Below are 18,683 nucleotides of genomic sequence, written 5' to 3'. Positions count from 1 at the left end.
AAGGCAAACATTGTGCCAAGATATCATTTGGGCTCATGCAATTTCATCACAACATTTTAACCTTTGTCCTACTGTAAAACCTGAGAACAAACTGTGTCAAAATGCTTCCTCAGCACTGTGAAGGTTAAAGAGTTTTGAACCTCAGTGATATATATGGCATCTCACGTTTATACATATCGAAACAACTACTATTAATATAATATTTGTTACATGTATAAATGATTTATCTAACATTTATTATGCAAACCGCTTTGGAAAGGTAACAAAATATGTTTCAAGATACTCTTAGTAAGAAATCTGTTCTAAGATTGTAATATGTATTGTGTTCATTTTTGCCTTATGATGTATAGTCTATTTTGTACATTTATGTATTAAACAGAATACAAAAGTCTGTCATGGCAACAATGTGGGGTTTGCTTTATTTACATGGGCAAGATATACAGTTATTTAGCTAGTCCAAATGAATGAGGAAGAAAAATCCCAAATACTTAAGTCATAAAAAAACAGAGAAACTAAACACTCTCTTCCATAAGGTTTAGAGAAAAATGGGGATATCTATGGAAAAATTCACACAAAAATTGACTTCACAATAAAAGCAAATTCAACATGTACTGACTTAACATCGGATCACTAAAATTACCTTTGTTCCCAAAATTAAAGACACAAACATATTACAAGTTCAAAAAGAGAATTCATGTGAAAATGTAAGTTGTTATCAAAATTATAATCCTCAAAGCTTATTTTAATGAAAATCGGGATTCTAATTCTAAAAATAAACAGATTATGAAATTAGTGTAACTTAGAAGCTGTAATTACAATTAGAATTACTTGAAAGAAATTGATTCTTTGGCCTGTACATTAACTCCTAGAAAATTGAATAAACACACTGTATGCTGAAGTATTTTGATGGCCAACGTATTTGCCAAAATCATCAAAAATACTTTTTTAGAACTAATCTGTAATAGAGAAGCTATAGTTCAGATGGTTTATCTTTATATTACAGTTGCAATTAAACTTCATAAACAACATTCTCTTTGGTATTAAAAAAACTCTGAGAGCCAGATTTTAAAAAGCTTTCCTTATCAATTGACTATAAAGGTGATCATAAACTTGAAAATCATTAGATAGTTTCAGTCAACTTTCAACTAAGTAAAATCCAAGTATATATTATTGTAGCATCTAGAGCATCGAAATTTGAAGCCCAAGCAGATAGTGTGCGGCTAAATAAATCTATAATGGCTGTATGATAATTTAACCATGAATAATAAATTCATTCCTAGAAATTCAATGTACTTCTTTACTTACTTAATTGACATAGGTGTAACAAAATGCATTTTCAGTCCATGATTTCTAATGCAACATAATAGCAATTGTTAAAACTAAACTCCAAAAAAAACAAATCATTCCAAATGTACAATGATGATAGTGGTGTTCATGTTCTAACTGTAGCAAGTAGGTTGAGTGTTCACGAAGCAGCAATTATTCATATGCGGAAATTTGGTATTTTCTTTAGAGGTTACCTGTACGTAATCACTCTGCTTGTCGCCATGTTGGTATCCCTATTTGCATATCAGAAGTAATATAATCCAAATATTTGACGATAAAGTACAAAAATTCTGTTTCTGCTATAAGAATGCAAATAGGCATGGTGGTCAAAACCTGCCTGCTTCGGTGATATGGTAAGTGAGTGAAACCCTCTATAGATGCACTTGTAGGCAGTTGATATACATATGTAAAGAACAGTTTGTGAGAATCATCTTAATTTACATGTTAAATGTCTGTTATACATCTTGAGAATGATTTGTGTGATTGTTGGCAACTTCAAGAGGTTTTCTCGCAACAAAATAAACACAGTCATACTCGTATTGCAGCATGGATTTAGTGTTCTGTATGTACATTGTAGGCCTTTTGGTGTCTTCTTTCTGTAAGGAGATAAGAAAATCTAAAAAATATGCAAACATGCTTACACAAATACAAACACACAAAGACATAAATGCACATGCAGACACCCATGCAGATATACACACACACATACAAAGTCGGACATAGGTACATACAAAACACACATACACAAACATACATGTAATGATGTATACAAACACACAAATACACACATATTCATGTACACAGTCACAAACACAGAGGCATATATGCACACACACACACACACACATGTGCACACACACATGCATACAAACACACACGCACACATACAGGCATACACACAGGCATACATGCATGCACACACACACACACACACCCACACACACAAACACATACAGAAATACACTCAAGAAATGTCAAAACACAAAAGTCTTAAAAACTGGAATCAATGTATTATTAAGTACATGCACTTCCACACTTTCAACTCACCAGTATTTCAAAGCCGAACTCCTGAATCACACTTCTCAGGTCTTCATAACTCAACTCTATGGAAGCCTCGCTTGTAATGTCAGCAAAATGGTATAACAACGGACCTGCAAAATAACAACCAGGTATAAAAAGTCAACCTGTAGCTCAAAGTTGAGCTCCTGATTTCAATTAGATGCTAACTAGAAGACCCCGGTTCAATCCTGGGTATGGCATTTGGTTGGGGCTGCACCATCTTTTAGAAGGGACATAAAATGGGGGTCCCGAGTTCAAGGAGGGGCTTTGAGCCAACAAAGGGGAAGGGCTAGCTACCACTCCCTGTAAAGATATACCTTGCTTCTGAAACAGCAAGGAAACTTACTGCCTTATGTGCCACTAGGCACTAGAAGGGTCTGAATGATTGAATGGACAAACAAACAAATGCCAGACCATAATCTATACTAATAATATAGGTTCACTGATAATGGCACTTCATAATATCAATAATATCTTACCTAGGTTTATCCAGTAGCCCCCAGGCTTGAGGATGTTGTGTATTGTTTCAACATAAGACACAATGTTGTGGGCGGTGTCTATGAAGTAACAAGTTGCAACGCAGTCCCATGTCTCTGCAAATATAAAAGAAAATATATCATTCAATAGAGTGATCAGAAATAGTGGCCAAAGAGAAGAGATTACTGAATATTCAAAACCTTCATTGTACAGTGGTGTCAACGGCTCAGTCGTTAAGCTTGGGAACATGAGATCGAAAGGTCTTGGGTTCGATTCCTTGCATCTCTGGGCCAGATCTTGCATCTTTGGGACAGGGTCTTTAAGCCACAGCAAGTAAATTTCATGGATGACATCCACGTGACTGTGTGCTTTCATGACAGTGAAAGGAGAAAGATGGGCTCCGCCTTCCTATGTACTATGCCAAAGACACTGTGGACTAACAGCCCACTGTCCCTACGGCCTCAAAAAGGCCATAGGACCTTTACCTTCTCACTGTTTTAATAATTTTGGGTCACTCACAATAAAAGGTGATGCTTTTTTGTTAGCTTATAGTGCTACGGCTCAAGTATTGGCCAAGGACACCATGTCACTCCTACTCTTCTGGATACGCAGGTTGGGTTCTCTCACATACAGTACCAAGTCTTCAAAAGCAAAGCTTGATTTACCCTGTTCCGTGTAGACCTCCAGAAAGTCCCCAGCAGTCATTGAGAAGTTTCCGACCTGGGGTAAACTGTGGGGGTCGATGTCCGGGATGGCAACAGGTCGGGTCTGGTCACCCGACGACCGGTTGTTGCAGAATTGGTGGATCCACGGGTGGAGCGTGATGGAGTTGAGGCCTTCACACCTGCGGGGTCAGACAGTTGAGCTACATCTTTTAGTTTTATAGACAATATTTTTGACACCAGGATGACATATAATTGACCTATGACCTACAATTGTAATGGAGTTGACCTTCACACCTGTGGGGTCAGACAGTTGAGCTACATCTTTCATAGACAATATTTTTGACATCAGGATGACAAATAATTGACCTATGACCTACAATTGTAATGGAGTTGACCTTCACACCTGTGGGGTCAGACAGTTGAGCTACATCTTTCATAGACAATATTTTTGACATCAGGATGACATATAATTGACCTATGACCTATAATTGTGATGGAGTTGACGCCTTCACACATGTGGAGTCAGACAGTTGAGCTGTCTTTTAATGATAATAATGTTTTACAACATTTGTTATTGATGCCATTTACTAGTAACCAAACCGAACCAGAAGCTCCTTCCAAAGATTTTTGTCCGTCAAGGTTTAAAAAAACATTTCCGCCATAGACAGCAAAATCCGATGTCACCACACGCTTGAAAATGAGGCCGTTTTAATAATTAGTATTATGTTGATTTGAATAAGTTAACAGTGAAAAGATTGAAGGAGCTTACTCCTTAACACCTGTGTGGTTAGACATTTGAGTTGTCTTATAAGTTATATAGACAATATTTGTGACATCAGGACCACTGAAAGTTGACCTATGACTTCCAATTGTCAGCCACAGTTTAAGGCAATTGAATCAAGTAAAACCACCTATTGAACTTTTTCACAGCCTTTTCCAAACAAAAACTCTTAGAATTTAAAAAAAAAAAAAAAATACCATTTTCTAATGGGAACAAAATCTTGTTATTTCTATCTTTAAATCATCACCAAACCACATTGATACATGTATAAAGATCAGAACAATAATACTGACTTGTTCAGGATGTAGTTGGAGGCAAACAGCATGAAGAAGCTCCATTCGTTTCCCTGGCACTGATAGCCTAACCTGGCCAGTTCCCAGGCTAGCCTTCCTAACCCTGCACCAGGCACCAGGATAGACAACTCCCATGGATCACTGTGAGGACACACACATACAGTAAACGTCTGACACTGGTAGCCTAACCTGGCCAGTTCCCAGGCTAGCCTTCCTAATCCTGCACCAGGCACCAGGATAGACAACTCCCATGGATCACTGTAAGGACACACACATACAATAAACATCTGAAACTGGTAGCCTAACCTGGCCAGTTCCCAAGCTAGACTGCCTAGCCTACATTTCTGTAGCACCAGGCACCAAAATATTCATGTATAACTGCCAAAGATCACCTAACCCAGTGCACAACATACACATGTATTGCACTTACAATTTGTAATATAAACATCTTTATAAATATATATATTCACCATATGATGAAGTACAGTCATAACGAAACAATAACATAGACAGAAGCCTACTTTAAAGGACATGCAAACTCACTGTACATTCAGTAACAAGTTGAAATTTAACCAATCAGCACCAAGGGTGGGTTTGTATTATCCAATCAGTACCAAGTAAAGGGTTGTATTAACCAATCAGCACCAAGGACAGGTTGGATGATTCCCTTGATTTTTAGGCTTAATTGTGACCAATGTGTTTAATCGTGATGAATGAAAGTATGAATAGAAGAATGAAATGACTGTACCATTGGTCTGCAGGGAACCTCTGTTGTATCTCGTCTATGATTGGTTTATAACAGGCGTCCCTCTCGACCTTCCCCTCCGCACTCCAGTCGCGTACAAACTGCTTGAGCGTGGTCTTCACCTTGTCCATGTCAAACTCTCGAGGAAGAGGGAGGGTGCTTTCTGACGACCTGTGTTTCTGACAACATGTGTTGTCTGAGCAGACGTCACCCTGAAACAAGGTTGCAGAAGTACAATGTACACATTGATATTTTGATTCAATCTATACTACTATATTACAATATGAAAATATCTGACGTTACAGATATCCATCTGACATCTTTCAACAGTGATTGAAAACTGATGCCTGCCAGAGTGGGAGGGCAACTTGTCCTCCCTTTCACATTGTCTGTGATAAACTCAAATAAAGAAATGAAGAAAGAAAAGTGATACTGATAGAGATCAGAAACATCTGATATTTTCATATTGTGATCCAGTGGTAAAGATTGCATTAGAATATTTTTCTTCAATTCCTGAATTACTAACATGCACAAACGTTACAATGTAACACATTTGGTGCTGCTGCCTATAGTGCGATTGAAGCCATTTTAATTGTGTATGTTTACATGTTAAGTGGCTTTGCATTGGCCGAGCAGTGGTCAGGCTAGCATTTGGGTTCCGTTTATATTTTAGTTTGAGTTTTGATTCCTGAGACAATGAATGACACCTTCTTTTTCTCCACTAGCTATAGTTTCCTATATAGCAATACTGGCATATACAGTTCCCTTTCCTTGGAACGTCCTCTAGGGCGCTTCTAACATGCCAGCTGGCTCGTAAATGTCCTACACACACCATGCATGCAGGCACCTGGAGTTTTACTGGCTGTTATTAGTGTTAACATTCTAGACTTTTAGTGGGTGACTGTGCATTTTTGCGTTGTTACACATCGTGGACAAGTGATACTGTAAAAATTAAGTGTAAACATCTAACAACTCGCTCTGTGTGGTATACATCATTTCCATCTAAGTTTGAATTATGATAGAATTAGTAGAGGCTATTTTCCCAATTTGGCCAGCCAATAAGAATCCTGTCTACAGCTGCCATTTGTCCATATCATAGTACATAGCTACTATCACCATTTCTTCAAGTCGCTTGAATGGTTTCTACGCTAAAGACAGGCTTAAATGTAAATAATATTCTCACATTTCCTGTGTAGTCCTTGTTCTCAAACATGTTGTCCGTCATCTTGATGATGTTGAGAAGAAAGTCGTAGTTCTGGTCCACGCAGGTTCGGAGCTCCGCCAGGTGCGCCGTGTGATTGGGCAGGAGCTTCTGCTGGTACGGAGGAAGCTGATGGAAACACTTCTCAGCCTTGTCCAGTCGCTGCATGGAGTGAGTTCTGGAAGAAATATGGTTAGAGATATTTATAGGTGTGATTTCGCTATGTGTGGAGACATTCAGGTACAGCAAGGAGGTTAGCAGCCTCCTCCAACTCTTCAAAATTATCCTCAAATGACTAAAGTCAAAATCATTCCACTCAAAGTCCTTGTCACCCGGTCGCGCCATCTTGAATGCCGCGGGGAAAAACAATGGAAATAACGTCGATGCCTGCATGGGCTGTATACAAATCAAGGCCAAATCACACGTCAATGCTAATTGTATTTTCACACGGGTTTTGAACTCAGCTCAAAGGCTCCTAATTCAAAGCCTCCTCCTGTCTATATAACCTCCTTGGGTACAGACTAGACATTGATCAAGCTTTCCAATGTTCTAAATCAATGTGCTAAATCTTTTAAAAGTTTCCTTCAGTTTCAGTAAATATCATGACTCAGTATACTAGAATTAAAAAAAATCTTTTGCGTTTTCTTTCTGTCTAAGATCTTTATTTTGTCATCCTCAAATATTGAGGTGAAGCAAGATGCTTTTTCAAGGAGCTTAATGCAAATATGCAACAAATAGTATAATTTTAGAATTAGACATGGAATAGGCGGGTAGAAGACAGAACAGAAATTTTCGAGGTGGTAACTTACCATCGAAATCGGGGTGAAGATGTCATTGCAAAAACGCCGAACTTAAAACCACCGCAAAATTTTTACAGTAGTCATCTAGGAAGCTTCTACTTCTACTAGCTAGTTCTAGAATCTTCGAAAAGGCACAGCATACACGTACAACACGTGAAAAAGACAAGCGAAAACACGACTTGAATAGGCAGAAAAATAATCAAAGCTACACACTTGTTCAACACATCACAGGCACATTTATATACAGCTCAGTGAACTGTGGAAACCTCACTACGTGTACACTTGCGTCTGATCCGGGCGTAGGCACAAATAACGCCCCCCTCCCCCCTTACAACGCACCTAGACTCCAACTTTGCAAAGAAATTAGACCTTTTCTGACAGAGACAATGATGAAGAGTTAGTAAGAGTTACCTGTAGTGTCTGAATGCACTGATGACTCGGAAGAAATGCTCCTGTTCAAGGCGTTCTTCCTCGTTTTGTCTTCGAGTTTCTTTCCCAAGTTTCCTGATTTTTCCACCCGTCGCCATGTTGGACGCTGCCATATGAATTTTCACCCCAAAATAGGGAGGTATATTTTACAAAAAATGTTCATTTTTGTCAAATTCATACATAACCATTGTACAAATATTCAATTTTAAAATAACAGTTAGATTTATCTACCCATCTATGGTAAAATATATTAATTTTTTTCGTTTTCTATACATTCCCTGGAATAATTTTATCTCTTTTTCATAGTGGTTTCCTCCACATGTGGTTGTTCACTTTGGCGCCTCAGTGCCAACTCAGTCTTTAGATTGTGTTTCTATCACGTCTCTTGTCTAAGATGTCGTCCAAGACGTCTAGACGGATGGATAGGAAAATCCAGAAGAGAGTCAAGAAATCATCATGCTGAAAATATAGCACGTATTACGTGTCATCGAAATATTATCAATCCTTCGATACTGACTTAATGATCCTTAATCAACAAGTGGTCGGCCTAGAGGTATCACTCGGCTAGATTGCAATATGAATGTACATATGCGTAATTCTAATGTGTTTTAGCCCTTTCTATATCAACATATGTGCCTCAGTGAAGCAAGGAGGTTTAAACCTTGAGAGAAGTAAGACCCATGAGCAAGTTTTTCAAGTGCCTAAAACACTTATAAATTTGACACGTAGATGCATCATAAACATTATATTAGCCTGTTTTTGTCATAGATTATTTACAGAGCACATATTTGGACCACGAGTGACCCCCACTACTACACTATGCAAAGTAGTGAGTCATTTACGAGTTACTGGAACAGGATACAAACGTACCCTCCTGACACGTTATTGGCTGGGTAATGTGCAATATGTATTATATATGGGATTTGGGGAGTGGTTTTTATACGCGTGACACAAATGTAAAGTTTTCTGTTAGCGGTTGCAGAAACAAGACATTTCCGTCTCTTTCATCCTCGTTTTGAACCTTTTGTGGTAAGCAGAAACATATATTCATATACATATCAAACATCACAAGGGTGTATATTTTGTACAAACGGCTGTGTTCCTTGAATAATACGTATTATGATTGAATGTAGTCAGGAACTTATCTTGGTGTTATTGGTATCATTGGCACCTTTATCTATGAAAGTGTTATTGATAAATGCAGAGACATTGTTAAAATGTTTTGGATGAAACTACTTGCACTCAAAACAATTTTCTCATAACATATTCCATAAGGAACAGGTAATATTTGCTTACTTAACAGGAGGATTTTTACCTCGCTCTTCTCTCTTGCAAGAGAACTAGCAACCTGTGACAAAGAAGACGTTTTGATTCTCAAAGGATCAGCTACCTCTCCTAGAGTTTGAATTAATTCATTGTGCCACGGAAAAGTCATACCTACCTAAAAAGGACATTAAGTTACGTATCATAAGACAGATTAGCAAAATCGACAACAATATTTCTAAACTTCATGTAACTTTATGCTAACAGTTTCAAAGGCCTCAAGGTGACATTTGTCCACTGTGATAGACCCATACGCCATGGCCAGTTCTTCAAGTGACTGATTCACTAACTTTGACACGTAGATTCACCTGTTCTGACATTTTATTAGCCTGTTTTTGTCATGGATTATTTACAGAGCACGCCATTGCACTGCGAGTGACCACTCTACTACTGTACTACAACATGTAAAACAATAGTGAGTCATCTGCGAGTTATTCCAACAGGATACAAACGTACACAACTGACACGTTATTGGCTGGGCGATGTGGAAAATGTATTATATATGGGATTTTGGGAGTGGTTCGTATAAGTGACACGCAGTGAATAGTTTTCCGTTAGCGGTTGCAGAAATAAGACATTTCCGTCACTCTCCTCCTCGTTTTGAACACTTTATGGTAAGCAGAAACGTTTGTTTACGGATTTTATCTAACTTTCAATAGCATGCAGATAATATTATTGCTCAACAATTTGATGAGATACGTATATGACGTACGGCAACTTGTACAGCATTTCTAGAACGTAATCTACTCTATAAAGACTACTGGTATGAAGTATAAGATGAAGCTAGAGATATGTACAGTTTTTGGAGTAATATCTACTGTCTCTGAACGTTCTTTTAATATGTATTAACACACGTACTAACTTAAAGGGCTTGTGTCAACAGTGATATACCGTTTCCTGATGTAATTATACCATCTTAACTAAATTCATTATTGCAAAAGCCTGGCGTTTGTACAAAATAGAGAACCTTCTGATCAATATCGATATAGAATTATCAACTATGATAAATTTGTTCAAACGACTATGTTCATTCAATAATACTTATTGTGATTAGAGGTAATAGGAACATTGGTATATTGGTGTCATTGGTGTCATAGGCAACTTTATCTGCGTGGTATGTATAAAAATGATATTGATAAGTGAAGAATTATTGTTAAAATGCTTCGGCTAAAACTACACATACTATAAAACGATTTTCTAATAACGTCTGCCACAAGGAACATGTTATATTTGCTTTATGTGGTTACTGATTACTTTAAGATTTAGCCAAAAACGTCCCTCGAGTAGGTACAATATACATGTATGTACAAAAAGAGAAAGACGATTTCCCTATAAAAAGAACCTGGCCCCGACAAGTTTAAATTTTGAATCAGAGAGACCCCCCCCCCCCTCAAAATAAATTCCAGCGCCACCCAGAAAGCCTGAAAAGGTGGCTTGCAACATGCATGGCAGAGCCATCAAAACTACAGTAAAACAAGGGTTCCGGGCCTATATAGTGGCACCTTTCAAGCAAATTGCCATATTTACGTACAAATCATTACTTTTGTGTGTGTTTCTAGATATATTTAACAGGGAAGTTATATCGACCTAGAATTGTTATCGTAATAAACAGTTAAAACACCCTGACACAATAAATCTTATTAAGAAGATATTGAAGTTGTCAGGGATCCTTGTTGAGCTGAACAAATTCCATGTTTACAAAAAGTTTTATGAAAAAAATGTATACACACGTATGTTGTTCTAAAATTCAGTTCCATCCTTCTCTTATGTTACGCACATTATTTTACTGGAATTTTTATTACTACTGCCCTTAATTAAACTAAACAAATATGGTAAACAGAAAGACACCATTATTGTATTGGAAATGTGAGTGGTTATATCAAACGTTTTAGGGTATGATCATTTGACAACGGCCCTTAGCCCATAATATCATTTTCACATTTCTTAACGTGAAAGTAGGATTTCTACTCAATTTGATTTTTTCTTCGTTTTAGCAAAATGCCTACAGTGATCTCCACTTCAAAAATACAATATGCTTCACTTTTAATGGTGTCTGCAATGTTCGGTATACTGTGTGTCCAATCAATGGCTAGCACAACGTCAACATCAATGACAATGACAAAGTCTACATCAATTGAAGCTTCAACATCAACGGCAAAGTCTACATCGGTCGAAGCGTCAACATCCACGGCACAGACTAAATCAAAAGAACCGTCAACATCCATGGCAAAGACTACATCTAGGGCAGAGTCTACATCTATGGAAGCGTCAACATCCATGTCAGAGAATACATCTATTGAAGCGTCAACATCTATGGCAGACAATACATCTATGGGAGCGTCAACACCAATGGCAGAGTCTAAATCGGTCGAAGGGTCTACATCCATGGCACAGACTACATCAATGGAGACGTCAACATCTATTGCACAGACTACATCAATGGAACCGTCAACATCCATTGCACTGACTATATCTATGAAAGGGTCAACATCCATGGCACAGACTACATCAATGGAACCATCAACATCCAAGGCAAAGTCTACATCAATTGAAGCGTCAACACCCATGGCACAGACTACATCTATGGGAGAGTCTACATCAATGGAACCGTCAACATCAATGGCCGAGTCTACACCGATGGGAGAGTCTACATCAATGGAGGCGTCAACATCCATGGCCCATTCTACATCAACGGGAGAGTCTACATCAATGGAGCCGTCAACATCAATAGCAGAGCCTACGTCGATGGAAGCGTCAACATCCATGGCACAGTCTACATCTATGGAAGCGTCAACATCTATGGCACAGACAACATCAATGGAACCGTCAACATCCATGGCACAGCCTACATCTATGGCAGAGTCTACATCAATGGAACCGTCAACATCAATGGGAGAGTCTACATCAATGGAGCCGTCAACATCAATAGCAGAGTCTACGTCAATGGAAGCGTCAACATCCTTGGCAGAGTCTACATCGATGGAACCGTCAACATCTTTGGCACAGTCTACATCTATGGCAGAGTCTACATCAATGGAACCGTCAACATCAATGGGAGAGTCTACATCAATGGAGCCGTCAACATCAATAGCAGAGTCTACGTCAATGGAAGCGTCAAGATCCTTGGCAGAGTCTACATCGATGGACACGTCAACATCTATGGCAAAGGCTACGTCAACATCCATGGCAGAGTATTCATCTATGGAAGCGTCAACATCTATGGCACAGACTACATCAATGGAAACGTCAACATCCATGGCACAGCCTACATCTATGGCAGAGTCTACATCAATGGAGCCGTCAACATCAATAGCAGAGTCTACGTCGATGGAAGCGTCAACATCCATGGCACAGTCTACATCTATGGAAGCGTCAACATCTATGGCACAGACTACATCAATGGAACCGTTAACATCCATGGCACAGCCTACATCTATGACAGAGTCTACATCAATGGAACCGTCAACATCAATGGCAGAGTCTACGCCAATGGGAGAGTCTACATCAATGGAGGCGTCAACATCCATGGCACAGACTACATCTATGGGAGAGTCTACATCCATGGAGCCGTCAACATCAATAGCAGAGTCTACGTCGATGGAAGCGTCAACATCCATGGCACAGTCTACATCTATGGAAGCGTCAACGTCTATGGCACAAAATACATCAATGGAACCGTCAACATCCATGGCACTGACAATATCTATGGAAGCGTCAACATCCATGACACAGACTACATCAATGGAACCGTCAACATCCATGGCTCATTCTACATCAATGGGAGCGTCTACATCAATGGAACTGTCAACATCAATAGCAGAGTCTACGTCGATGGAAGGGTCAACGTCCATGGCGGAGTCTACATCTATGGAAGCGTCAACATCCACGGCACAGACTACATCAAAGGAACCGGCAACATCCATGGCAAAGACTACATCGATGGAAAAGACTAAATCTATTGAAGCGTCAACATCTATGGCAGAGAATACATCTATGAGAGCGTCAACACCAATGGCAGAGTCTACATCGGTCGAAGTGTCTTCATCCATGGCACAGACTACATCAATGGAGCCGTCAACATCCATGGCACTATCTTCATCAATGGAACCGTCAACATCCATGGCACAGACTACATCAATAGAACCGTCAACATCCATTGCACTGACTACATCTATGAAAGGGTCAACATCCATGGCACAGACTACATCAATGGAACCATCAACATCCAAGGCAGAGTCTACATCAATTGAAGCGTCCACATCAATGGCCGAGTCTACACCGATGGGAAAGTCTACATCAATGGAGTCGTCAACATCCATGGCCCATTCTTCATCTATGGGAGAGTCTACATCAATGGAGCCGTCAACATCAATAGCAGAGTCTACGTCGATGGAAGCGTCAACATCCATGGCAGAGTCTACATCTATGGAACCGTCAACATCTATGGCACAGACTACATCTATGGGAGAGTCTATATCCATGGAGCCGTCAGCATCAATAGCAGAGTCTACGTCGATGGAAGCGTCAACATCCATGGCACAGTCTTCATCTATGGAACCGTCAACATCTATGGCACAGACTACATCAACGGAACCGTCAACCTCCATGGCAATGACTACATCTATGGAAGGGTCAACATCCATGACAGAGACTACATCAATGGAACCGTCAACATCCATGGCACATTCTACATCAATGGGAGAGTCTAAATCAATGGTACCGCCAACATCAATAGCAGAGTCTACGTCGATGGAAGCGTCAACATCCATGGCGGAGTCTACATCTATGAAAGCGTCAACATCCACGGCACAGACTACATCAAAGGAACCATCAACATCCATGGCAAAGACTACATCTATGGCAGAGTCTACATCTATGGAAGCGTCAACATCTATGGCACAGACTACATCTATTGAAGCGTCAACATCTATGTCAGACAATACATCTATGGGAGCGTCAACACCAATGGCGGAGTCTACATCGGTCGAAGGGTCTACATCCATGGCACAGACTACATCAATGGAGCCGTCAACATCCATGGCACAGTCTAAATCAATGGAACCGTCAACATCAATGGCACAGACTACATCAATGGAACCGTCAACATCCATGGCACAAGCTACATCAATGGGAGAGTCTACATTAATGGAGCCGTCAACATCATTAGCAGAGTCTACGTCAATGGAAGCGTCAACATCCTTGGCAGAGTCTACATCGATGGAACCGTCAACATCTTTGGCACAGTCTACATCGATGGACACGTCAACATCTATGGCAAAGGCTACGTCAACATCCATGGCAGAGTCTACATCTATGGAAGCGTCAACATCTATGGCACAGACTACATCAATGGAACCGTCAACATCCATGGCACAGCCTACATCTATGGCAGAGTCTACATCAATGGAGCCGTCAACATCAATAGCAGAGTCTACTTCGATAGAAGCGTCAACATCCATGGCACAGTCTACATCTATGGAAGCGTCAACATCTACGGCACAGACTACATCAATGGAACCGTCAACATCCATGGCACAGCCTACATCTATGACAGAGTCTACATCAATGGAACCGTCAACATCAATGGCAGAGTCTACACCAATGGGAGAGTCTACATCAATGGAGGCGTCAACATCCATGGCACAGACTACATCTATGGGAGAGTCTACATCCATGGAGCCGTCAACATCAATAGCAGAGTCTACGTCGATGGAAGCGTCAACATCCATGGCACAGTCTACATCTATGGAAGCGTCAACGTCTATGGCACAAACTACATCAATGGAACCGCCAACATCCATGGGACTGACTATATCTATGGAAGCGTCAACATCCATGACACAGACTACATCAATGGAACCGTCAACATCCATGGCTCATTCTATATCAATGGGAGAGTCTACATCAATGGAACTGTCAACATCAATAGCAGAGTCTACGTCGATGGAAGGGTCAACGTCCATGGCGGAGTCTACATCTATGGAAGCGTCAACATCCACGGCAAAGACTACATCAAAGGAACCGGCAACATCCATGGCAAAGACTACATCTATGGAAAAGACTAAATCTATTGAAGCGTCAACGTCTATGGCAGAGAATACATCTATGGGAGCGTCAACACCAATGGCAGAGTCTACATCGGTCGAAGTGTCTTCATCCATGGCACAAACTACATCAATGGAGCCGTCAACATCCATGGCACTATCTTCATCAATGGAACCGTCAACATCCATGGCACAGACTACATCAATAGAACCGTCAACATCCATTGCACTGACTACATCTATGAAAGGGTCAACATATATGGCACGGACTACATCAATGGAACCATCAACATCCAAGAGAGAGTCTACATCAATTGAAGCGTCCACATCAATGGCCGAGTCTACACCGATGGGAGAGTCTACATCAATGGAGTCGTCAACATCCATGGCCCATTCTTCATCTATGGGAGAATCTACATCAATGGAGCCGTCAACATCAATAGCAGAGTCTACGTCGATGGACGCGTCAACATCCATGGCACAGTCTACATCTATGGAACCGTCAACATCTATGGCACAGACTACATCTATGGGAGAGTCTACATCCATGGAGCCGTCAACATCAATAGCAGAGTCTACGTCGATGGAAGCGTCAACATCCATGGCACAGTCTACATCTATGGAACCGTCAACATCTATGGCACAGACTACACCAACGGAACCGTCAACATCCATGGCAATGACTACATCTATGGAATGGTCAACATCCATGACAGAGACTACATCAATGGAACCGTCAACATCCATGGCACATTCTACATCAATGGGAGAGCCTACATCAATGGAGCCGCCAACATCAATAGCAGAGTCTACGTCGATGGAAGCGTCAACATCCATGGCGGAGTCTACATCTATGAAAGCGTCAACATCCATGGCACAGACTACATCAAAGGAACCATCAACATCCATGGCAAAGACTACATTTATGGCAGAGTCTACATCTATGGAAGCGTCAACATCTATGGCACAGACTACATCTATTGAAGCGTCAACATCTATGTCAGACAATACATCTATGGGAGCGTCAACACCAATGGCGGAGTCTACATCGGTCGAAGGGTCTACATCCATGGCACAGACTACATCAATGGAGCCGTCAACATCTATGGCACAGTCTACATCAATGGAACCGTCAACATCAATGGCACAGACTACATCAATGGAACAGTCAACATCCATGGCAGAGTCTACATCAATTGAAGTGTCAACATCCATGGCACAGATTACATCAATGAAATCGTCAACATCCATGGCACAAGCTACATCAATGGGAGAGTCTACATCCATGGAGCCGTCAACATCAATAGCAGAGTCTACGTCGATGGAAGCGTCAACATCCATGGCACAGTCTACATCTATGGAAGCATCAACGTCTATGGCACAAACTACATCAATGGAACCGCCAACATCCATGGGACTGACTATATCTATGGAAGCGTCAACATCCATGACACAGACTACATCAATGGAACCGTCAACATCCATGGCTCATTCTATATCAATGGGAGAGTCTTCATCAATGGAACTGTCAACATCAATAGCAGAGTCTACGTCGATGGAGGGGTCAACATCCATGGCGGAGTCTACATCTATGGAAGCGTCAACATCCATGGCAAAGACTACATCAAAGGAACCGGCAACATCCATGGCAAAGACTACATCTATGGAAAAGACTAAATCTATTGAAGTGTCAACGTCTATGGCAGAGAATACATCTATGGGAGCGTCAACACCAATGGCAGAGTCTACATCGGTCGAAGTGTCTTCATCCATGGCACAGACTACATCAATGGAGCCGTCAACATCCATGGCACAGTCTTCATCAATGGAACCGTCAACATCCATGGCACAGACTACATCAATGGAACCGTCAACATCCATTGCACTGACTACATCTATGAAAGGGTCAACATCTATGGCACGGACTACATCAATGGAACCATCAACATCCAAGAGAGAGTCTACATCAATTGAAGCGTCAACATCAATGGCCGAGTCTACACCGATGGGAGAGTCTACATCAATGGAGTCGTCAACATCCATGGCCCATTCTTCATCTATGGGAGAATCTACATCAATGGAGCCGTCAACATCAATAGCAGAGTCTACGTCGATGGACGCGTCAACATCCATGGCACAGTCTACATCTATGGAACCGTCAACATCTATGGCACAGACTACATCTATGGGAGAGTCTACATCCATGGAGCCGTCAACATCAATAGCAGAGTCTACGTCGATGGAAGCGTCAACATCCATGGCACAGTCTACATCTATGGAACCGTCAACATCTATGGCACAGTCTACACCAACGGAACCGTCAACATCCATGGCAATGACTACATCTATGGAAGGGTCAACATCCATGACAGAGACTACATCAATGGAACCGTCAACATCCATGGCACATTCTACATCAATGGGAGAGCCTACATCAATGGAACCGCCAACATCAATAGCAGAGTCTACGTCGATGGAAGCGTCAACATCCATGGCGGAGTCTACATCTATGAAAGCGTCAACATCCACGGCACAGACTACATCAAAGGAACCATCAACATCCATGGCAAAGACTACATCTATGGCAGAGTCTACATCTATGGAAGCGTCAACATCTATGGCACAGACTACATCTATTGAAGCGTCAACATCTATGTCAGACAATACATCTATGGGAGCGTCAACACCAATGGCGGAGTCTACATCGGTCGAAGGGTCTACATCCATGGCACAGACTACATCAATGGAGCCGTCAACATCTATGGCACAGTCTACATCAATGGAACCGTCAACATCAATGGCACAGACTACATCAATGGAGCAGTCAACATCCATGGCAGAGTCTACATCAATTGAAGTGTCAACATCCATGGCACAGACTACATCAATGAAATCGTCAACATCCATGGCACAAGCTACTTCAATGGGAGAGTCTACATCAATGGAGCCGGCAACATCAATAGCAGAGTCTACGTCAATGGAAGCGTCAACATCCATGGCAGAGTCTACATCGACGGAACCGTCAACATCTTTGGCAAAGTCTACATCGATGGACACGTCAACATCTATGGCAAAGGCTACGTCAACATCTATGGCAGAGTCTACATCGATGGAAGCGTCAATATCTATGGCACAGACTACATCAATGGAACCGTCAACATCCATGGTAGAGTCCACATCGATGGAGCCGTCCAAATCTTTGGCACAGTCTTCATCGATGGGCACGTCAACGTCTATGGGAAAGGCTACATCATTCGAACCGTCTATATCCCTGGCGGAGTCTACATCGATGGAAACGTCAACTTCTATGGCAGAGTCTACATCGATGGAACCGTCAACATCTTTGGCACAGTCTACATCGATGGACACGTTAACATCTAAGGCAAAGGCTACATCATTTAAACCGTCTACATCTATGGCGGAGTCCACATCCATAGAAGCGTCAACATCTATGGCACAGACTACATCGATGGAACCGTCAACTTCCATGGCAGAGGCTACATCTATGGAAGGGTCAACATCAATTGCACAGTTTACATC

The 18,683-nt window shown here is 41.1% G+C and overlaps 4 protein-coding genes across 5 annotated transcripts; all 4 read right to left on the bottom strand.

Moving 5' to 3' along the window:
• Positions 1-761: 761 nt before the first annotated feature.
• Positions 762-7,886, bottom strand: LOC136426022 (carnosine N-methyltransferase-like). 2 transcript variants are annotated; one of them, XM_066414954.1, is made up of 8 exons: positions 7,759-7,886; positions 6,530-6,725; positions 5,350-5,558; positions 4,602-4,742; positions 3,528-3,706; positions 2,865-2,978; positions 2,374-2,477; positions 762-1,922 (listed from the first exon to the last, which is right to left on the bottom strand). In XM_066414954.1, the coding sequence occupies exons 1-8, from the start codon at positions 7,872-7,874 to the stop codon at positions 1,782-1,784; spliced, it is 1,200 nt and encodes a 399-aa protein (XP_066271051.1). In that variant the 5' UTR covers positions 7,875-7,886; the 3' UTR covers positions 762-1,781. The 2 variants fall into 2 exon arrangements, with proteins under 2 accessions (XP_066271051.1, XP_066271052.1); XM_066414955.1 differs by lacking the exon at positions 4,602-4,742.
• Positions 7,887-13,054: 5,168 nt separating this feature from the next.
• On the bottom strand, positions 13,055-14,972 carry LOC136425121 (clumping factor A-like). Its single transcript, XM_066413918.1, has 2 exons — positions 13,125-14,972; positions 13,055-13,072 (listed from the first exon to the last, which is right to left on the bottom strand). Exons 1-2 carry the CDS (start codon positions 14,970-14,972, stop codon positions 13,055-13,057), a joined length of 1,866 nt encoding a protein of 621 aa, XP_066270015.1.
• Positions 14,973-14,975: 3 nt separating this feature from the next.
• On the bottom strand, positions 14,976-16,628 carry LOC136425119 (clumping factor A-like). The gene has a single exon (XM_066413917.1). The coding sequence runs from the start codon at positions 16,626-16,628 to the stop codon at positions 14,976-14,978; it is 1,653 nt and encodes a 550-aa protein (XP_066270014.1).
• Positions 16,629-16,631: 3 nt separating this feature from the next.
• Positions 16,632-18,632, bottom strand: LOC136425118 (clumping factor A-like). The gene has a single exon (XM_066413916.1). The coding sequence runs from the start codon at positions 18,630-18,632 to the stop codon at positions 16,632-16,634; it is 2,001 nt and encodes a 666-aa protein (XP_066270013.1).
• Positions 18,633-18,683: the final 51 nt, after the last annotated feature.

Source organism: Branchiostoma lanceolatum, chromosome 19 (assembly GCF_035083965.1).
Source record: "Branchiostoma lanceolatum isolate klBraLanc5 chromosome 19, klBraLanc5.hap2, whole genome shotgun sequence".
In the NCBI taxonomy this organism is placed as follows: domain Eukaryota; kingdom Metazoa; phylum Chordata; class Leptocardii; order Amphioxiformes; family Branchiostomatidae; genus Branchiostoma; species Branchiostoma lanceolatum.
The sequence above is the reverse complement of the archived record's forward strand: the minus strand, read 5'-3'. Positions and strand labels throughout refer to the sequence as shown.